The 23,747-nt window shown below is 38.7% G+C and overlaps 1 protein-coding gene across 1 annotated transcript in view; it reads right to left on the bottom strand.

Annotated features, from left to right (window-relative positions):
- MLLT3 (myeloid/lymphoid or mixed-lineage leukemia (trithorax homolog, Drosophila); translocated to, 3) overlaps positions 1 to 23,747 on the bottom strand; it is a 113,145-nt gene that overhangs the window by 47,269 nt on the left and 42,129 nt on the right. The window contains exons 5-6 of the mRNA XM_010008487.1: positions 6,436 to 6,518; positions 2,494 to 2,637 (exon numbers count right to left, since the gene is read on the bottom strand). Of these exons, the coding sequence (XP_010006789.1) occupies positions 2,494 to 2,637; positions 6,436 to 6,518 (227 nt within the window). The remainder of the gene's footprint in view (positions 1 to 2,493; positions 2,638 to 6,435; positions 6,519 to 23,747) is intronic.

A 23,747-nucleotide genomic window follows, 5' to 3' on the forward strand; every position in this document is an offset into this window, starting at 1 on the left:
GCCTCTACAACCTCTCTAGGCAACCTGTTTCAGTGATCCACCACCCTCATATCAAAGAACTTCTTCCCAACCTAAATCTACCCTTCTCTAGCTTGAAACCATTACCCCTTGTCCTGTTGTTACGTGCCCTGGTGAACAGGTCTTCCACAGCCCTCTTCTAGGCCCCTTTCAGGTACTGGAAGCTCACCATAAGGTCACGCCAGCGTCTCTTCTTCAGGCTGAACAACCCTAATTCATTCAGTTATCTATTCTACTTACACTTGAAAGCAAGACCAGCTTTCCTGGGTTTCTATTGTGGTCAAAGAAAAGCTTGTGTACAGCATTTCTTAAAAGTGTAACAGGCCTTTCAATACTGGGAGATGTAAGCCCTTGACAGATGGAATGCTATTACATCATCTCTGCCAATCTGTTCAAACTCCTGCATCAGTAAGACTAGAAAGGGAAGCATGAAACATCAGTAACTTAAAAGCAAACAAAAAAAATCCCAAATAAACAAACAAAAAAAGAAAAAAAACCACAAAAAAAAACAGGGACCCATTTCTTGGAAGGAAATTGGGAAAACTGAGAATAAAAAAAAAGGCAAGGAGCTTGTAGCCTCCAAAAGACAATGATGCAACACATTTCAAGAATGACCAGGCTGATAAATTCAGGGACAGAATTTGATCCCACACCCCACATTTAATTGTTTACAATGAGGCAACGTTTTTGCTTTTTTAAACTCAAGAAACAAAATTAGAAAGCACAGAAAACGGGAAATAAAAAGGATGCTTCTTGTTTTCCCTTTCTAGCCGCCCTCACCACCCACAAAGTCCTTTTATCATTTACATGTTCCCACTTGGTGGTAAAACTTGTCCATTTCCAACTAACCTGATACAATTAATATTAAAGCAGTGGCTCATTAAGTTTTCCAGAATGCAGTCTTGGTGTTCTACTTGCAAACATACTAAAGAGCCAATACCTTGTTCAGACAGGGATACCCTCTTGCACCTAACAAATACAAACATAAAACACAGCCCATGCTTCTATTTCAAGATAACTATAGCTGTAGCAGTTCTCTTCTCCAGGAGGGTAACACTCAGGAGAAGGGCTGCCAACAGGAGGGACCCAGTCTGAATGAGTGGGTTAACAGCAGCCTCATGTAATACAACAGGACAAATGGCAAATGCCAAGCCCTGTCCCAGCAAGGCATAGCACTGCAGCCATAAGGCTAGGTCTGGGAAACAGCTCTGGGGGCTGGCCCCCAGGTTGGCCCTGGGCATTGTCGGGCAGCAACTTGAGCCACAGCCACCCACATGCCTAGGCAGCAAAAGGACAAGCAATGCCTAGAGTCTCATGAGCAGGTGACAGCCTTGAAAGCCAGGGGAGAGCAAGGATTGTTCTCTCTGCCCGGTGCTTGTCAGACCCCACCTAGGTACTGCCTCCAAGTTGGGTCCCCAACACAGAAATGCCACCAACAAATTGCAGGAGGTGAGGGGCAGCTACTGAGACAGTGGGGCTGAAGCACCTGTCCTGCAAGGAGAGGCTACTAGGATGAGGGCTGGTTCAGTGGATGGGAGGGATGGCTTCTGGAGCACCCAAGAGCATCTCTGGCACTGATGGGAGGGAATAGAGGAGATGCAGTCAGGCTCGTCAAAGTGGTGCATGGCAGGAAGGCAACAAGCAGCAGCACAAGCTGACACATGAAAGGCTCAAGCTGGAGATAAGGAGAAGTCTCTTCCGCAGAAGAGAGAGCAGCAGTGGAGCCAGGGTCCATGGCAGTTGGGTCACCTTCAGCCAGGGAGGTTTCACACCCTGGGAAAGAGGGGTGAAGTCCTGAATGTCTCGGTTTAATCCTGTGGTTGATCCTCTGGTGGTCTCGGCCAGTCTGAATGATTCTGGCATTGTACGAAACACAACAGAATGGTTTCTACTAACAGACAAAGTGTAAATTTAAAGGTTTGGCCCTCCCTCCATGTGGGCAAACTTCCTTTGGGCTTTTTCTTATCAATTAGATAGAAGTCTTGGTAAATTTTCTGGATCAGACTGTGTAGCGTACTATACAAATTAAAGTAGGTATATTTATACTTACATTTTCTAACTTGTTCTACCTTATAACTACTTAATTTATTCTGCTTAATATAGAACAACTTATCTTTAAATGAGATACATTTTCTTATTACTTCCTCCAATCACAGTAGCTCAGCTGTACTTCATCTCTGGAACATCAAGCAAACAATGCTTCACGGATAAGGTCTAAGTTTTGCTTTTGCAGAAGCAAACATGAATTGCTTGGTTTTGGAAACAGATACCTAATCATGTATGTAAGACAGGCATATGCTCATTTGTTCACCCATTCCACTTAAAGACAACAAGCACTGAGCTCTTACATGAAGTTAATCACAAAACACTTCACTTCTTTCCCCATCAGGTCAGTCTTTAATCCATTATTCAAGCATCAGCAATAAGCAGCAACATCTTTATCGTGATGGCTTTTGACACAAGTGCAGGACTCACCCCTCCCGCCTTTAGCAGCTTTCTTCTGAATTCCTCTGTTGGGTTGTTGAATGTGAGCTTTTCACAGCGGAGGTGATTTACAGGTGGGTGGCCTTCAAGGTGCAGGAATAAGTCATAGTCAAATCGAACTTTCTTAGGTTCTTCCTGAGGGTTAAAAATAACCAGATTGAAATATCTAGGACTAAATCGAACTAAGATGAAAACAAGAGCTACATAAGGCTGTCAATTAAAATTATAATTATGTCACTTCTAACCATTCTCTGAGTTCTTAGACACATGGTGGAATTTACCAGGCATCCGCTGAGCCACAGTGAATTAGCGAAGCTCCTAGCAGCTCATGAGAACACATGACAAAATGCATGAACTTGACATGGCTTAACTGAACGTGTTATGTTATGTTAGGCATAGGCTACAGACACACACAGGCAAGTATCATGATTCAGCTGACACAGGGTAACTCAGTCATCAACACAATCACACTTCTGAGCCCTAGATAGTACTTGAGACACTGCAGTAAGTTTTAAATGCAATTTCCCCACTGAAGCCAAATGCTTATTTTTTGCATGAGCTGTAGAAAGGGGTAAAAATGAAAATGCTGCAGCCAATCATATTTGATCTCCTATGTATGGGATCTGCTTATTTATTAATGAAACTTCATTGCCTTGAACAAGTACGGCCAGCTATATTTCAACTGTTCCACAACAGCTTCTAAGTGATTAAAATTCTGTGCCACTGCAGTGAAGAAAATGAAACTGAATGTTCCCTGTACCAATATGGAGAAAGAACAGAAAAGGCAAATTTATCTTGGAAGAAATCATCAGTGTTCTGCTGTCCTGAGAAAGCTTCTACTGAAAAATGACACTAGTGGCATTGAATAGAACTCACTTCAAAACACCAGAGAAAAGATCCTTAGTATGTTTTGTATTATGCAGTCCCTTCTAGAAGCTGTCTTAAGTCACATGTTTTTTTAAAGGCATTAAGTAGTTCTTCAAAAGGTGCAACAGAAGCCAGAAAATTAATGTCAGTCTTAGGGCAGAGCACAAGTAAAAGGTCAAATTCAGGAAAAGGTTTAGCAAAAAGGGAATCATGAGAGAAGAGGAGCAAGAAATACAGCAAAATCTTGGCACATACCCAACACTGCACGTAACCAAACCAAAACAAGAACGTGTGTTCTGTTCAGTGACACGTTTTAAAAATTCACACTAAAAAAAAACTTCAGTTTTGATTCTGAATCTCAAGGATATGAAGAACAGCCTAGAAATCTCAGTTATTCTAAAAGTTAAATCATGCTTCAACATAGCCAAGGGACATCCTCATTGTCCTATCTATAGACTTGGGAGCAGAGACAACAGAAGGTATCTGAAATAAAAGGCCTGCAGTAGTCTGTTTCTGACCACACAAGAGAGTAGTACCCTTAGATGAATTATTTTCTTGATGGACCATTTTCAGAGGCAACCATGGATGAAGTTACTTCTTATTGTTAGTAAGATTAATATATGGTTTCTTGCAGAAAAAAATCTCAAGTGATTTAATCCCAGTCTAGTTAGAAAACTGATTTGCTACAGCCGATTAGTTGGTACCAGTAGTTTTGCCATAAAAGCAAGTAAAACAAAATATAAACGGAGTCTTCAAATAATTCTGTGGAGAGACAGATGAACATAACGAGTGATTTCAAAACTAACTTTACTGTCAAAGGACTCCCAGTACCACTACTATTTAAAAATGGCATGATAGTGAAGGCAGAACATAATGCAGTTTATGAGCTTTATCTTAAATGGACTGGATTTTCCAGAGCAACAGACTTTTGCTCTAAAATAATTTTTTAAGGACTCTGCCTAACAACTATAGCCTGCTGCTCCTGAATTTGGGAGTAGATGGCTTGACTTCCCTAATTCTTTAAAGCTTAGCATATTGAACATCAGGGTAAAATGCCTATTAGATGTTCTACTCATTTCTGCTTAGTCCTGGGAACAGGCATCTTTTAATTCTCCATGGTCCAGGTGGTTTCTTGTACCCCGTGCCTTCTCTGTTCATTAGGGCACTTTCTGAACCAGAAATTGAAAAGTTGTCTACCTTTTGAATAAGTGATGATGGTCTCTCTCCTCTTCCTCCTTCTGTCTATCTCCTTTTTTTCTGCACTGGATTACCTGTGAAGTGGCTTAGGGGAGGAAGAGTAGCTGAGCCAGGAGAAAGCATTAATTTGCCTCAGTAATGCCAGCTCAACTTTTGTCTCACTTTTCCTTTGTATTGTACCCACCCCAGGGCAGGGGTGTGAAGCTGTGTGAAGAGCTAGCTGACTCACAGTCCAAATGCTGCTGGTATTCCATGACACCAAAACAGAGGTGAGGGATGTTTGAAAACTTCCTAATTCCACATGCTGCTTGAGGGTGAGGTGAGTTGTAATCACTGCTGCCCTCTTGATCTCAGTCTAAGCCACAGCTCCTGCTGGAGAACTCCTGAGACTTGCAGGTCTCCATAGTCAGCAAAGGCAGCCAAAAGTCTGAGTGGAAAACAAAAAAAGAAATGTCGGGCAGGAAGCTTGCTGTAGAGATGCTTCAACGATTGACCCACTGTCTTCTGACTTCTGTCTGCCCAGTTTTGGGGTGATTTTTTAACAGAGGAGTTAAAAGAGAATGGGTTCCTTATAATCACGTTTCCTGAATGCATCAAAACTGTTTCTCTAACCAGGACAGAGCTAAAAAGCACACCAAAAGAGTCAGTGAACTCACTGAGCCAATTTTGTTTCCTTTTCCAACAGCAAAGAGGGCAGACTAAGCCTTGCTCTTCATAGATTGATACAGGGAACATTTCAGAACTATCTGCTTGAAAGCTACAATGTACAGTGCCTGAGTAGAATTATCCAGACCTCACACCTTGACAGAGTTTTCTGCACTATACAAAAGAATACTGGAGTAATTGCTGGAAGGCATACACAGCTAACAAAGTTGTACTCTTAACACAAATTTTAAGTGGCAATGATTCCAGCAGAAGTATTTTACTATACATTTCTGTTTTCTTTCAGTTTTGTTTTTTCACCAAGCATTCAACACATTAAAGATGTAACATGGACTTGATTGAAATAATTATGTTAAACTATATCTTGGTAATACAAAACAAACACATAGGTATACTTGAAGTGCATGCGAGATGTAACAGCTCCACTGAGGCACATGACAAATAAAAAGAACCTAAAATATTGCCATTTTTAAGGTAGTGTACATTAAGCCATACAAACTTTTTGCTCTTCAATTCCACCCAAATTTAATCTTTTAATCTCCATGAGTTATTAATAATACAGCCCCTGTTTGGTACATTAAAGGAAATACCTGGTTTTGCTACCTGAAAGACCCACAGTAAGTGCAGTATTTACTTAGACTCAGATTTGAGATGGTGCTATAATGCAAGCTTTGTAGAATGGCACTGGGTTTGTCTTTGAAGTGTGCCCCTTGGTAATGTTGAGTTGAGTAGAATCAAGGTTCACATGCAGACTAAAAGTAAGTTTTTTCAGACAAAGTATGCAGGATTTTTTAAAAAAAGGCTGTTTTGAAAGATTAAAACCTGAACAAATTAAAAATAATGGTGATACTAAAATAGAATGAGTTCACTATTAAATCAACATAATCAGTATCAGTTCCCTTTCTTGAAGTTGAAGAGGCGCTTGAATTCTCTTAAGCGTTATTTTAAAGTCTGTCTACTTCTGAGTAGGGCTAGTAATTCTTCTGAATAATTACATTCAACTTGTTTATTTTATAGTGATTCTAATTTCAGAGTTACCTACTAAATACAATTACATCTTTTTAAAAGTTAGTGGCTTGGAACTGAGGAACAGCACTGACAAAGAGCCTAATTTAAACTGAGTTTATTAATTAAACCAGGAATATTTTAAAAACCCCAACTTGCACGTAATTTGGGTTCTTTAATGAAAAGCATGTGATTCTATACCTTGTTTTTGAAGTAAACCTCAATTGGTAATATGAATCCAGCATATCCAGATTCTTCAACTTTGTAGGGTGGATCCTTGCACACTAAAAAAAGAGAAAAACCTGTATGTAACACAATAAAGGAATGCTTAAATGCACAAACAAAACATGAGCTGTGACAATAGTTCTATGGCAGCATAATTTAAAAATTGCACACAGACATTAGGATGTATCTGAGCACAACTCCACATAATTTTGCAAGCAAATTATTCCTGCCTGTATACAACCTACAGTTTAGGGATAGCTTTTTTTTTTTCCTTTCTTTTTCTTTTCCCCCCAGACTTTCAGACTGTTAAAGCAGACAGGGACTTCAACACCAGGTGCACCCATTGAGTATCCATAATGGCTAGAAAGGTACTGCAGCGAAGGCTAGTTCTACAGAGAACTAGCAAGCTAGTTCAAGGCTAGAATGGAAAACATACAAGATTCCACCCTGAGAAATTTAAACATGTTGAGGGCAGAAGAGCTGCAATTCACATATTTTTACATATTCATAGCCTAATATTAGTAACACCCTAATCCTAATAAATGTAATGTAAAATAAATACAATAATTTACTTAGAACCAATCCTAGTAAAATTGAAGTCTGTGTTAATGGAGTGAGGGGGAACACAGCACAACATTCTAGCACATCGAGGATAATCTCTGAAAGGTTAACTACTCTATTATGTTAAAACAGTATCCAGGTCTACCCTACAAGATTCAGACTTCTTTAACATTACAGTGAGTGTTCCTAGCTTCAATATACAATCTTTTCCTTTTTTAGTTCCATGAAAACCCCATAGTATTGAACATGAGCTCATGAATAAAAGTAGCGCTAGGCTGCCAATTCCAGCCAGTTACAAAAAGCAGATTGCTAGAGAACTGAATCAGAAGCTACCTCTTCCTGGAGAAAGGAAGACTCTCCACTAGTCAATGAGGATTGGGTTACAGCAATCTGGGCAAACTGAACATGCAGAAATCCATAGGTCTCAATGAGATGCACTGACGACTGCTGAGAGAGCTGGCTGATTACTGTTGCTCTATCACTCTCCATCATTTTTGAATGATCATGGCAAACAGGAGAGGTGCCTGAGGACTGGAGGAAAGCCAGTGTCACTCCAGTCTTCAAAAGGGCAGGAAGGATGATCCAAGGAAACTACAGACCAGTCAACCTCACCTCCATCCCTGGAAAGATGATGGAACAGCTCATTCTGGAGGTCATCCCTAAGCACATGGAAGAAGAGAAGTTTATCAGGAGTAGTCAGAATGGATTCATCATGGGGAAATCATGTTTGACTAATCTGATAGCAAGACTTTGGACATTAACATCACTGTGAGCAAGCCCAGGAAGTGTGGGATAGTAGAGTGGACAGTGAGATGGATTAAGAACTGGCTAAGCAACAGAGCCCAGAGGGTGGTGATCAATGGTGCAGAGTGCAGCTGGAGACCCATAACAAGTGGAGTTCCCCAGGGGTCAGTATTGGCTCCAGTCCTGTTCAACATTTTCATCCATGACTTGGATGAGGGGACAGTGTGTCCTCAGTAAGTTTGCTGATGATACAAAACTGAGAGGATAGGCTGATTCACTAGAAGGCAGTATGGCCATTCAGTGAAACCTAGATAGGCTGACCAAAGATAAACCTAATGAGGTTCAACAAGAATAAGTATAGAATCATGTACCTGGGAAGGAAAAACACCATGCAACAGTACAGATTAGGACCTGACCTGCTAGTAAGCAGCTCTGTAGAGAAGGACCTTGGAGTCCTGGTAGGTAGCAAATTATCCATCAGCCTGCATGTGCCCTTGTTGCCAAGAAGGCAAATGGAAACCTAGCTTGCATAAGGAGAAAGAAGTGTTACCAGATCATCTTCTGCCTCTAGTCTGCTCTGGAGAGGCCACATCTGGAACACCCTGTCCAGTTCTAGGCTCCCCAGTTTAAGAGGGACAGGGATATACTGGAGAGAGTCCAACAGAGGGCTATAAGGATGATTAAGGGACTAGAACATCAGTCTTACAACGAAAGGCTGAAAGATCTGGGGCTGTTTAGTTTGGAGAAGAAAATCTCAGAAGAGATCTTATTAATGTATACAAATATCTGATGGCTGGGTGTAAAGAAGGAGGGGCCAATCTCAATCCCTGTGATAGGATGACAGGCGACAGGCAATAGACAAAAACTGGAAAACAAGAAGTTCCACCTCAATGTGTGGAAAAACTTCTTAACTTTGAGGATGACAGAGAACTGGAACAGGCTGTCCAGAGACGTTGTGGAGTCTCCTTCTCTGGAGACTTTTAAGATATTTCTGCACATGTTTCCTTGTGACCTGCCTTAGGTGATTGTAGCAGGGCACTCCACCTCTCAAAATGCCTGCCTCACTCCCCTTTTATGATTCAGCTGCTTCTTGTCTCTCATTTTGCAGGCTCTAGCCCGTAGTGAAAGGTTCCCATGAGAAGGAAAAAGGCCTAGCAGACTCTGTGCTGGTAACAACCTTGAAAAGTATAAACAGAGGGCCAAGTGGATGTGTGTAACACCAGCTGCTTTCCGGAATGGAAGAACATGGAGCTCAGCCCAGCCACAGCAAGGCCCAAAACATACTGGGTCCAGTTCTGGGCTCCTCAGTTCAAGAGAGACAAGGAACCACTAGAGAGAGTCCAGTGGAGGGCATCAGTGGTGACTGGGGGATTGGAACATCTCTCTGACAAGGAAAGGCTGGGACACTTTAGTTTGGAGAAGGCTGAGGGGAGACCTTATTAATGCCTGTAAGTATCTCAAGGGTGGGTGCAAGGAGGATGGAGCCAGACTCTTTTCACTAGTTCCAGTGATGGGATGAGGGGCAATGGGCATGAGCTAGAACATGGGAAGTTCCATTTAAATATGAGAGAAAAAACTCTTCACTAATGAGGGTGACATCACTGGAACAGGCTGCCCAGGGAGGTTGTGGAGTCCCCACGTCCGGCGGTATTCAAGACCTGCCTGGATGCAGTCCTGAATAATGTGCTTTAAGAAACCCTCCTTTAGCAGGGGACTTGGACTAGATGATCTCTAGAGGTCCCTTCCAATTTTGATGGTTCTGTGATTCTGTGAAGTGACTGAGCAAAGCTCCACGCTATTTCATATATGTAGACTGCAACTAAAATGAAAGCCATAATATTTTCCTAACCAGTCTTGCGGAAACCATGACGATATATATTGGTAAAAACAGCACCTTTGTGCACTCTGAACCAGCACCCACTGTCATAAGTTCTTTTTATTTTGTTGAACTGCTTCAAGTAGTTTCAAGTAGTAACTAGGTTTGCAATAACATGTGGCTTAGCCAAGCCAACAGGCAATGATCCTAGTAAGGTGTGTTGAGTGGAGAAAAGAGAGGTGGCAAGAGTTAGGTAAACCACAGAAATGGTAGGGAGAAAAAAAAAAACAACAGTGGAGAAAAAAACCAAAACATTAGTGAAGAAGTAAAAGAAAGAGAAGCATTTTGCAAATACCAGCCAACAGAGCAAAACCAAAAAGAGAATCTACAGAAAAGTGATTTTTAAGAAGAAAGAACCTGTGAAGCTTAACATGCTTCTCAAAGCTCATTTAAAAATAGCAGTTACACTAGACCAGATAGATATGCAGAAAACACTGCCCTTCTACTGACAAATAATTTCTATCCCATCCAGAGGAACATAGGCATTTCCTCAATGACTGCTCCTCTCTTTTGAAGAGGCACCTAAAAATGCAATTCTAGTACCAAATAAACAAAGCCTATTGCACAACATTATCACTAAGACTTAATTATTTTGATCAGGGTTTTTTTACTATGGAAACAGCTTGTATGATCACCATTCATTTCCTCCCTCTCTCCTGTATCTTTTGATTAAGTGGTCCAACTTCAAGACATCTCTACAACAGTTAAAGCCCTTACAGATCCAATGAAAAATGAGCACCTGTCCTGAGAAGGCAGCTCCAGAGAATCTTCACTGATAAGCAGGGAGAAGCAGCAGCAATATGCACAATTACAAAGCAGTTGTAACACAATGTCTCCCCTCATGAGAGTGGCTGTGTAAGGCATGATAAGGAGTTGATGATACTATACTGTTATTGTTCAGAACTCAAGATAATTTCTCTTCTTCCATAAATTAAAGCTTTAATCTCAGGTATTTGCAAGTGAATTTGCTGAACACAGATAGATTGCCCACCTTAAAGTAGCATTAGGGGCAGTTTCAAAATAAAAACAGGAATTTACACAACATAATTCTACAGCCAAAGTGTATCCTTCCTGTTCATCGTGTTTCATTGTACTTCGGGATGACAAGTAATAACGGTGCTATGTTTGAGGTCACAGAAAGCAACTTAGGTCAAAACAGGGCTCTAACTATAGCAAAAGCTGTTCAAATACTGCATATGAGTTTGAACTTTGTGAGAACAGAAGTCTGAAGAAGCTGTTACTGGATGGAGGTGGGAAGGGAAGCTAAATCAGAAGGGCTCAGGTTCTGGGACAAGAAGTAGTTCTTACAGGTGCAGTGCCACTTTTCCGTATTTTAGGGAAGCATACGCATGTGCGCACATGTGCAACCGCACAAGTATTGACTTCAGATACCTGAGGTGCTCACCTACGGTACACTGTCACTTCACTTCCCTTCACAGAAGACCATTTAAGCGTTCAGCTGCAATCCTAGCTATATTACCAACACTTCAGAAACAACAGGAATAGTCAGAAGCGTATTTGCTACACTGATGCATTCATTTTGGACCAGCCTTCCCCTACATACAAATGAAGTAATTCACATCTGATAAAAGTTATGTAAATGCTTCTCAAACAAAACATACCTTCCACAGACCAACAGCAAAACATCAGTGTCCATCTTTTAATGAAAGCTCAGAAACAACACCACCAGTACTAATACACAATTTTATTTAAAAATATTTATCCTCCATAAAATCTCAGTATCTGTTTTGGCAAAGTTGCCTACTTTTCATGCAGTGCACTCTGAAACTTAATTCTTTTGATAATGCCAGCATAATGAGTTACCAGAGATCACAGCAAGCCAGGTGAGGAATTCCAGAGTTGTAGAAATTTGTGTACAAACACATTTATAAAGAATATCATGTAAACATATTCTCCAGGCATAAACACATCTTAACAGCTGTGTTTGCTTGCAGATGTTGTATATGTTGGCATGCAGGTATTGATAACCACAATTATACTATGCAGCTGCTTGACATTTAGAGGGAAGAGAAAGAGAGAACAGGTAGCCATGTAAGGCTAATGATCGGTGAATTACAAAGAGGCACAGAAAACTATTATTCTATTTAAACAGAAATAATTAAAATTGCAATGCTGTTTCTGACTACTGTAACACAGTGACAGCTTTATTCGGCTTCCTAAGAGAGGTATGAGGTATTAATTCCCAAAAGCCAGCTACAGATATATTTCTTCTCAAACTCTGCAGCTCTACATGCAATGCAGCTGACAAACTCTCCTTTGTATGCAGAATACAAAAGGAGAAGAAATAAAGATTGGTCCTTAAAAATCTCCGAAGTGGCACATGTTCTGATCCTGAATAATTGGTTTTGTTCTAGGCCAATTCCAGCCTGAAGTGAAAAATCACTTAAAAGTTTCACCTTAAAAAAAAATGCTACTTTCATGAGAATGCATTTGCACTACTAATCTGATGGTAATCTGTAAAACAATACCAAAAATAATGTGACCTTGGTCTCCAAATAGACATTCAATAGATCATTCCTAGGGGCTTTGTCTAAAAACACAAACAGATTTCTTAGGCATTAAAGCCATTTGTTTTACCGTCTTTCAACTCTGCTTTTTTTTTTTAAAAGTCAGGAAAAAATGGACAAAATATTGTTTGCAAACTGGTCTTTTGCTTTCAAAAAAACCAAAACCAAACAAATTGGAAAGCTACTAACCGAATCATTAGCAATCATTTATTTCTTTATATGTCACAGAATAAATGTATTTTGTCTGTAAAACCTAGCCTGTAGTTGTTTCTGAGAGAAGAAACATACGGCACTGTTTTCAGTTTTCCCATTAGTGATATTATGTAATTTCACTATTCAGTTGCAATCATTGGGTAAATTATTTTGTTCAGTCTGAAGGAACACATTTTGGGCTCCTTAACTGTTTTGAGCTCTGCAGATCAGGAAAAAATTAAGTGCTTCCTAATAGGCCTTAATATATTTCATTTTTTATACCAAATATCTGGAATTTTTTAGTGTTTAGAGAGAATTATCACAGGAAAAATATTTTTAGAATCACTGGCAAAAGCAAGCAGAAGAATTTTTTTGTGAAGAATTACACCATACTCCTGATCTAGAATGTGTACTGCTTCTACAAAACTATTTAATAGAACTTTAGAGAACACCACAAAGAAACAGAAAAGTGTATCCGAAGTGTTTCAAAGTGACAAAAATGCCATTGCAAAGTTATCCTGTATTTGAAAGCTGGAAATGCAAGGGTACTTAAGCTGCATGATAGATTTTGTCTGACTGCATGGCATGCTATTATGTTTAAGCCCATGTACAGACAAATGAGCTGTATCAATAAAAACAGAGTTAATCCTCAAAATTTGAAGAGGTGGCATTTCATGCACTTTTGGAAAAATCTCTTTTGTACCTCATTCCTCAAAACACTGTTTGCCATCTCTTCTTAGCGTTCATTACCAAGGTACTGAAGGTTTGTTATTTTCTTCATTTTCACTTTTGACAGAGTAAAATAGCATCTTTCAATCTTTCCAACACAACATTTATTTGAATTTCAGTTGTCATTCCACCTTCAAGTTGATCAAACAAGGCAGGCCTTCCTTACTTTATTACAGTTGTACTAAATCAGGTAGATTGTGATCCTGAAGTTTAAATAATCCAGGGTTGAGTAAAACATTAAATTATTTATTTAAGAATAAAGAGTTATACAGGTTATTTCTTGCCAGATTGAAATTAAAATAAGAAAACACTGAACTAATGACATACTGGTTTGTACTGGAGTTTGTGTTCTCACTCATATCAATCCAATTGGACTTCAAACATATTCAAAGATATAATTACACATTCAGAAAAGTCCTAACCAGCCAGAGAAAATATTAACACAGTGAACAGCTTCAGAAAAAGACTCTGGAGGACCTTTTGCAATTTATCAGTTGACTTTCTGAATCTGAACTCTTAATGGCTTCAACTCTTATCTTTACCTTTGCTCATAGCAATGTATTTCCCTTTTCTTCATATTCCTCTAGAACACGTTTTTCTCCATATATTTTACTTTATTAAGTAACAGCTTGAAAAACAGAAAACAAGGTCAGTATAAACATCCTCAACAAAGTGACACCAGCCAGCCAGGCAGGAATCTTACACCACCATTGTTTCATTAGTGGTCACAAGTCAAAAAGACTCCAGAGGAACAGAAACTTCACTCTCATCTTCAGTATTCATTAAGGGAATGTAATTATTTACTTTGGGTGAAGTGAAGCAATTCAAACCTGCAAAATCACGCATGTCTGACAATAATTCGCTTCCATCAAACAGAGTATCCCCCAATTAAGACTCAATTATAACTCTTTCTGGAATTACAGTACATATTGCCTAGAGGATATTGAACTAGTGAAAACTGAAATAAGCATTTCAAACTAGCCTATCAGGTGCTTTCAAAAGAGTCATGCTCACAGCTTTTCTATATCAAAGTAGACTTCCTTGCGTGGACCAAATTTATCCAAAACATTATTTTCCACAGTAGATTTGACTGACAATAACTGCACAAGGAGGGTTTCAACATCTGTCATGTTTTATTCTGGGGGTTCGTTAACTTTCATATTTTTGATTTGTTGGTTGTTTTTGTTTCGTCTCTTTAAACTGGCAATTGCCCCAGGAAAATGTCTTAATAGATACATCTTAGATTTTGTTCCCATTCTTGTCCTCACAGGTTTCAAAAAAGAATACCCTTAAGTACACAGGGCATGCAATCCATTGCTATACTTAAGAAATAAAAGAAGGGAAGCACTTACACAAATGTCTATCAACAAAACTCTAAGCCAGCTTCTCCACTCACTTTTTTGTATGTTTTCAGAACTGCTTCCACAAACCAAGTGTTTTAAAAATATACTTTATCAAGGACAGATGTTTCTTAAATTCAAGATGTTCCCATTAATTTATTTTCAAACAGATAAGCAAGAAACAGGGCTGAAGAGCAGGTGCAAGTTTGACCGCCTCATTTTTACAGTATCTGCTTGTCTTTTTCTTTAAAGTTGCCTTTCAACCTGAGCTAGAACCCCCAAGCTAGATAACTGGGAATATTGCTACCTGAAACAAGTTCCTTCCTACCTTTTTTTTCTTCTTTTAAGACCTACACTCAAGGATGGCAGCCCGTAAGTGCAGTTAAGATCTTCGTCTCTTCTCATCAATGGCATGGAAGCTACAACTTACGGCTGAAAAGCACAGGTCAAGACTAACAGAAGAGGAAGAAGGAACATACAATGGTAGAAAAACCTTTTTTGTCCCAAGAGTTGGTCAAGCAGCAATCACAAGCTGCAGGCTTTCGCTTCAGGGGTACAGGCATTGGAAGGGGGATTCTCCCATGCAGATGCTGCTCTGCTCTACCCGTTACCTTCAGGGAGCGCTCCCTATCTGCTGCAAAGCCACAAATGCCCCAGCACTTCCCATTTCAGGCAGTGCTCTCAGTGAGAGATAGAGAAATGAGGTACACAGAGAGTAAAGTGCCCAGTAATACAGAACATACATGGCAAAATCTGGCTATAAACAAGTCCAAAACTCGAACACAGTCTCAGGATAGCATAACCAACTCTTACTTGGAAGACTTCAGAACAAAGAAAAAGATCAGAGTAGGCTGGAGAAGTAGCACATAGAGAGACATAATGTACTGCAGGAAAAAAACAACCTCCACGAAACTGAAATAATACAGAACATTCAAACCAGACAGCATCTTTATGTATTAAACAGGCATATTATTTCTACTTTCATATTCTTAATGACATTTTTCAACAAAGGAGTGCTATTCACAGCATTTATCAATGACTGGATGCAAGGCAGGTAGCCTACTGGCAAGAAAATGTATTAATAAAAAATTACTAGATTAAGGTCCAGTTGAGCATAACGAAGAAAAACAAGTGAACTTAACCTCCTACACTTAAAAAGGTAGCAACAAATGAAAATAAATGTAGAGAAAAACATAATATGAATTTTAAAAGGATATCATTCAAAATGTAATATGTAAATGTAATACCATTTTAAATACTTATCACTAGTACTATAACTTACTTATGAGCAAAGAAGTCAAGGTAATCTCAGTATTAATGCAGTAAACTGGATGACTGGCTATTTCAGTTAAGTATGCCTCTGCTTTTCTGCAGTGTAATGTAATTACCATGGGCAACTGAATTGCAGTAATACTTGCAAGATTTTACCTTCTCTCCATCCCTTAAAAATCAGCAAAAGCTGAGAAACCTCAAAGCAGTGCTAAAAAGCAAGAACTGCAACACCACTGAGGAGTGTTAAAATTGACATGCTTTATTCAATAACATAACTAGAATGCCAAACCATGTGCTTATAAAATACCATTAACACAGTTTCAACATACACACAAAAACTAGCCATTTAAGACAACCCCAAATGTGAACGTCCTTTCACAGTCACCTACCTAAAGCCTTACAGCAACATATAAGAATAATTTCTCTGAATTTTAAGCTCAAACTCTCATCATAATGTTCCCACAACACTTCCCAAGAATAAACACCTATTACTGTGACTTCAGAACACAGCAGTTATCTTAAGGACACTGAGCAGTAAGTACTGGTAAATACTGCCTTGCAACTGTCAGTCCTTTAAACTACCTAATCCATTTAAACTCTGTTTATCATATCTGTGCATGAACACTGAGCACTTGACCACTGCAAACCTGTATTTACTTTCAGAGACACAGTAAAGCCCCCACAATACAGTATAACTGTAGGAAACATATAGAGAAGTGCAAGAATGCAAGGAAGAGAATTTAACGCCACAGAAATGATGCTACATTCAGAAAGCAGCGTATTATCAGCTTCACCATCTTTCTAATGTTAGTCCCATCTTTGTAAGATGCTTCACAGCAGCAGTCCCACAAAGTTAGTTGCCTGTAGCATTAAACACACTGCATTTCAGACTCGTGGCACATCAGAACAGACTTACAGCTTTGAACACATAGCAACAGTGGAAGGATTCTCCTCCATGAGATAACCTTAAAGCCTCTAGGCAATAGAGGCTGGTTTTGGCTTGGGACAGAGTTTTGGCGGGTACTAGTTTTGGACAGAATTAAATTATTTATTCACAGTAGCTTGTACAGGGCTATCAAGCAGATTCTTGTTACATAGCCTCAATTCTCATGCTGGAGATTAACACATACCATAAAACTGCATGTTTTTCTTTGGAAAAGTCCTTAACCTTCTTGAGTAATAGATCTCTGGCTACAGAGTAAAAGCCGAAGTAACAAGAACAGAAAACTCTAAGTATGTTCAGATAATCTCTACTGTTTTACTACACAATTCTAAAACCCCCAGATTCCACTAAGCAAACTTTCTCATTTTAGTAACAGTCTCAGTCCAAACTTTTAAAACTCTGATCTCTCTTCATGAGGTAATTCCTTGCTCTTTTACCAGTTTCCTACCATGGTCTCAGGCAGCAGAGTCCCAAAGAATGAGAAACTGTCTGTATCCCCTTGCAGCAAGTCTGGAAGGACTGTTCTCGCCGTATTCTGCAGTGCCTGTTCTTAAAGATACTGCAGAAGCTGTTTCTACATGTATCCAACACAAACCAACACATTCATTGTTCACCACAAGCTCCTCAGCCTGCCCCTCTCCTTCCTGGATCTATTTTCTAGACATTTCCCTGCATAAAAATCTTGACACTGTGGGTTTAGGAATTAGCTTGTACTAATCCAAGACAAACCTTATTTTGTTATTTTCACCTTTCCTCCCCACATCAACTTAATTAAGATGCTATTCAACACAAATGTCTTGATATTCCTGTTGAACAACAACCCAAGCCTGATATATTTCTTTATTTAACATCATCTTTTTGCCTACAAACCTACAAAAAAACAGCTTGCAAAAGTGTTTTATGTTCAAACCTGTTCCTCACTCACATAAAATACATACTGCTAAGTGGTAAACTCTTTTGTTAATGTAAATAAAATTACATAATCATTTACATTTTATCATCATTACATTTTCACCTTTGTATACTTACGGACTCCTTTTACAGGACAGGGTTTTCCAGGAAACTCTCATGCTTTGTCTAGAAGTGACCTAAGCATTTAGCAGAGACTTTGGTGGATATGGCTTCAACTCAGTAAATTAAATTTATAATTTCTATGAAGCTACAGTAAAAGCATTGTACAGTAAAAGCAAAACTTGTATACTGACTTGTACCAATGTTTTTCTCCAGTTCTCTCATCTCATCTCCTCCCAGAAAAGTACAAAAGAATGTACAAGAAACCGTATTCTCTGCCACTGCCATTTCATGAAGAAACAAAAAAAAACATGGCTCTGACCCTTGTGTGTGTTCCAGTAACCCTAACTATTCCACACCAAACACTTCACAGCCACCAATACTATTTTTTTCCTTTGAAAGCATACACAGTTGTGTAGGAAATGCCATGTCTAGACGCCAAATCAATCCATCCAACTCATCCAGGACACTAAATGTGCATTAAGATCCCCAGTCTCAGATTAAACAACCTTTGATTTCTCTCTCCTATCATTTTCCAGGGTCTCCCAAATCCTTGAAACAAGTCTTCTGTATGGACATTATTTTCAGTCTTGAAACCTCAGCGTGTGTCCAGGAGTTTGTGGGGCACAAATTAAACCAAATACAGGCTGTCTCTTCTAGAACATGGGTAGTGACTAAAAACACCGTTATTTGGGAACACAGTGTAAAAGCTTCACTAGTAACCCATTTCCACCCCTGTAAAAAAAAATAATAAATTATATATATATAATATATATATAAAATTAATAACTACAGGAGACAGAAGTTACTTATTATAGACTCCTAAACAAAACCTTTGTTTTATACTTCAATGCTTTGAACTAAGACAGGTTATTCACTTCATGTTGTCTGCTTGCAGGAAGGACAAAGAAGGATCTTTTCACCTTTATTTCCCATTCCTTCTCACCACTCCAAAAACCAAAATTCAGAAGAAAAGGATTAAAAATTTAGCTTCTGCCTCTAAAAGGTTTTGGAAAAGGACTATAGAGAAAGCATATCCTTCTGCTGATGTCCATGCTTAGAAAATGAACATTACAGGGAAGCAGCATGATTTTTTTGGAAGCTACAGAAAAAAGCAATGGTGTCTTTGCCGCCAAAGTTTCATTCAAGGTAACAGATCTGTAACACTGTTTCTTCCATCACATGGTTGGACTGTGGCTAAGCAACAAGACAGCAAGTAAAAAAATAATCAAGCTATCAAAGCTTAAATGCTTTATGTGAAGAAGAAATGCCTCTGCTTTAACTAACTGTAACAAGCAGTTCCCAAAGAAGTAGTTAGTCCATCTAGATTATAAACAGGTGTGTGGCCTGTGTGCCTTGGGCATTTTCACCTGTTCCCAAGGCTCCTCTAAAAGCATGTCTCCCAGCTCCTCATCCAGCAAGATAACCTGTCAGCCTCCCACACACGTGAGCAGGAGTGCTGATGTGTATTTAGGCTGATGGGTCAAGAAAAGAGCCAGTGGGAAAGGGCAGTATCAACCTCTATCAAACTCTGTGTTGTCTATTCTTCACTGGTGGCACTAATTTGGGTCTGCCCTCCCTTCCACAAGCTACCAATACTCATAAAATATGGAAAAACTTAACATCCTCAAGACTGATTTCTTGTCAAGTTTGGCTGCAACTGGCTGGCTTTCATGGGGATATGTAAAAATGAAGAAAAAGTCTTGGCCCTTAAGGAAAGCAGTAAGGTTTACATCTTTATTCTTGTCAGCCATGCTGGTAAACATTCACTTAAAATTGTTTAGAGTATAACCTAAATTTTCATTCATCTGTTCCCAGTGAATTCCATCTCCTACTTGTTTGCTCGTTGGTTAAAGTAAAACGCTTTGACAAAGCATTTGTATTCTGATCATCTTGTGAATTATGCTGCTTTTTTCCTTCACATTCTGTAAAACAGTTTTCCCACAAGAGCCCCTAATATGTACCATGTGTATCAGGATTAAATTCCCAGAGGCTAGCAGCTTATTGAACTTGTGAGAGTCTCCTTGGCACCTACACATTTTTCCTTGGTTGAGTCAGCTGTTGCAATAAATTAAGTATTAAGAATACATTTAACCCTTTGGTTAAGAACTAAAGTAGGGGGTTCAAGTTAGGACACAGCTAGAAAAATACCTCTGTAGAAAGGCACATGGGCATTGATTATTTTTGTTACTCAAGTATCGTCCAAATGAAAATTTTTGTCACTGGCTAATGGCTTGGATAGGTAAGTCTACAGCACCCTAAACACATGAGTAATACAGTACCTCAAATACTTATTTTTGTGGGTTTGGATCATGAGCAAACTATGAGCAGCTCTCTTTGAAGCTTGAGGACTTTTTTGACAGTATTTGCTGCTCTCTGTACAGTACACACAATAATTTCTCCTTAGCTACAGATATCCCATTTACTTCAGACAGTCCTATTTTATAGGATCCCAAGTACAACTTAGCCTCTCTGTCTCCATATATATACAGAAATTGTTCTGTAGCTTACTCAAACTCTAATTTTGTTCTTCTGAACTGCTTGCTGAAAAAGCATGATTCTCTTGTATTTCATAGTAGACTCAAGTCACCAAAATTAATGCCCAAGTTTAACAGCACAACTCTCCCTTTTCATAACAGCATTTATGAAAAACAGCTCTACCATACAACATACAGCTGATGCACGTACTGAGAATCTTAACAGCGGGGAGAAAAGTACAGAAAGATGGTGGACTATCAGCTTAACAGTGAGAAACAACTCTGCAAACTTTATATTGTTGTTGAACTCTTGTAGTATAAGACACCAGAAAGTGGTCCAAAGAAAAAAAAAGAAACAAAGCAAACAAACAAACAAACAAAAAACCTACACAACAACAACAACAAAAGGTTTGCAGTCACTCAACATTTCACCCTGAGGAAAACTCAGGAGCTGCAAAGAAAAGTTTAGATTTCCCTAAACTTTCATCCCACCAGTATAAATGAGCATGCCATTAGCATCTTTTAGTGTTCTTAAGCAACTACAGTCCAGCCTTGCCATTTTCTCTTATATGAATTACCAATTTTTAACTTAACTAACTTAATTAACTACTGTGTCATAACTAGTACAGTGATTACTTAGTAAAATCCCATTTTGCTTAATGCATGCTAAGCACATGTTAGTACCCACAGTCCTTCAACTCACTGGAAAGAAAAAATAAAAAGTGGCTTGCAAATCAGTGGAGAAGGATGTTATTTGTTTTAAAAAGATAAAAGGCCCTCCGATTTCAGAAAAAAAAAGTATACAGGAGCACAATTTTTTTAAAAAATATACGGGAGCAGTTTTTCAGCATAAGGATGACATTACTGTGGAATCTCATCACATTTGCATTCAACTGAACAGGAAATGAGAGCCAATTTTAAACCACTCCTTGAGACAAATACAGTAATAACTTAATTTACCTCAAAACTTTTGACCAAGGAAGCTGCTATTATTGGCACCAACCTAAACAGGATTTTGGAGGGTGAAACACTTGGTTCTAGGTCATCCACGAAAACAGTGGCAGAATCAAGAACAGATGCAAAGGCTACTGACTGTCACCAAAACTTGACTATATCCACAAAAAGGTTCCATTTTGCTAGATGCTATGAAGTTGAACCTGAACCTGGTGTCACAGTCAGCATTCCAAAAAGACAGAGTAAAATCAATAAAATCAAACTGACATCTTTCTGACACAGCTCCCCTAAGCTGCTTTGAATATAACACACGTTCGAGGAAAAAATTACCTGGCATTTTCTACCTCTCTTTTCAAAGTGTGTTTAAAATTTTGAGCTACTACTTGGGGATTTATCACACAGCCACATGTATACATTTTGTCAGTCTTAGCGTTATTGAGCAACAGTGACAAACAGCAGTAATTTTGGACATATCAGATTTATATGACAATTTTCGCAACTAAAAGCTAAAAAACATATCTTCCCAGTAACATAAGGTCTGTTTTCTGTTTTGTTTTTAATAAAAAATGTTTAGGTGGAGTAATTTAAAAATAATTACAGTATGTTTAGACTGACTTCTCTAAACACCCCACATTACTAATTACCTCATTACTAACACAACAAACAAAAGACAATGAAGTATTAACTTTTAAAGGCAGAGCACTGCAAACCTGGCATGGGCTTAAAACACAACACAAAACCTGCAATTATCACCACACAATTAGAAGACATGGAATGAGGTTATACAGAATAGAGCTATTATAGTTAGGTATTTTTATACACATATTAAAGGGTTAAGTGGTAGAGACAACTTGCTTTCACCAAAACACAACAGGTAGAGATTATTAACAACATACCAAACATTGACAACTTCATGTCTAAGTAAAATTTACTTGCAAGTTTTTCTAAAAATGTATTTGCTAAAAAAAATCACGTGGTACAGTATGTTTTCCAGAAAGTAAAGATACTTTCACACCTTTAATGTGAGTCTTAATGGGGAAGCGAGAATCCTAAGCAATGGCAACAGATGATTCAGTTATGCTCTTCTCTAGAAAATGCTGAACTAATAAACTGGAATTCAGCTCATGAAGAAGCAAAAGCTTGCTTCAAGTGTCTCAACTCTGCTAAAATGAAATAAGCTATAGTACTGCTTGGCTGCCATTGATAGGAGCTCAAAGATTTTAAGGGAGAAAACAATATTTTGCACATTTTACTTTGCTGAGGTGAATTGCATTTGCACAGTAATCCTGACTCTACTCTATACTGGTTCTTACCAACAGATGGTGAAGAGATGTGGAAGGAATCGGGAAGCAGCCTGTAATCAGGATATGCAAGCAAAAAGCTAATATGATTAAGTGAAAGTTAAAGTATTGGTTAATAATTTGTTATTAGGCTTGATTATTTTATAGAAAGTAGTCAGTCATACTCCAGAAACCTTTTCTTTGTATTCAAAGCAGTTGTTCTGTACCATTTGCAAAAGTACTATTTTCAGTGTTTTATACTTTGAGAGGGTTAATGCGAATCAACAATTCAGTCATCTGTCACAAGGTCAGATCAGACAAGTAAGAAGTTTTACATTTTGCCATCAATATGTGCATCTTGCACTCAAAATGCAGAACAGTAAGTAGGACAGTATTAAGAGCTTTTAACAGCATGTACTACAAGGTGCTGAAAGTAGCACAACTGAGCAATGACCCTAAAAGCGAAGCACGGTCACAAACTGAAAAGCCATCTCCTTTACAAAGTGGACCACACAGTTTCTTTCCTGTCTTATATAACAGCTAGGATTACTGCTGCATTCATAATTTAGGTGATTACAACATACTTTCAGAAATTACCCGTTTTTCAATTAAGACATCAGCATTGCTAGAGGAATTAATAAACTGCAGCAAGGCGCAGCAAGATGAACATACATGATGTTTTCTTCCCCTTAGTTCCAGCCTCAGTTCCAGCACCTTTCCTAAAAGTGTATCACAGCACTTGACATGTGTGTACAGAAGGCGGAAAGAATAAGAAAATGGAACACATTATTCACAGTTACATGATGAAAAAGCAACAGTGACAAAACCTGAAGAACCCTATTCTCTCCTCAGCTGAGCAGAGTGTGCTATGCACTGGATGCTGAAATACCTAAGCAATGCTTTTGAAGTGCTGGTTTCTCCCAGCTTTTGACACTATTGCAGTCCACACAAACTGGTAAACAAATTAAATGAAAAATACCCTTCTTCACTACTCATTACATAGCCAGTCTTACCCTCCTGCCGCTCATATTTCCTTCATGGGGTATACAGTTAACTATGAAAAGTTTACTAGCCCAGCTGTATGAATTATGCTATCTTAAAACAAGCTAACAAAAAAGAAAAAACTTCTCTAAGGATAGCAATGGAGAGGCAGAACATAGTGTATGCTTAGCTGTTCTCTGATTTGCATACATATTCTCAGGTGCTTAAATGCATATTTATCACTGAAGAGGAGAACAACTTTGGCAAACAAATTACAATCCAAATTTTTGGAGTAAAAGAAGTGCAGAGACCTCAAAATATGAGCTAAAGTTCTGTTTTTCATTCCAGCCATCAAGTGTAACTGTATACTTACTACACATGCTTTTTATTTCTCTGACCT

Source organism: Chaetura pelagica, unplaced genomic scaffold, assembly GCF_000747805.2.
Source record: "Chaetura pelagica isolate M959 unplaced genomic scaffold, ChaPel_1.0 scaffold232, whole genome shotgun sequence".
In the NCBI taxonomy this organism is placed as follows: domain Eukaryota; kingdom Metazoa; phylum Chordata; class Aves; order Apodiformes; family Apodidae; genus Chaetura; species Chaetura pelagica.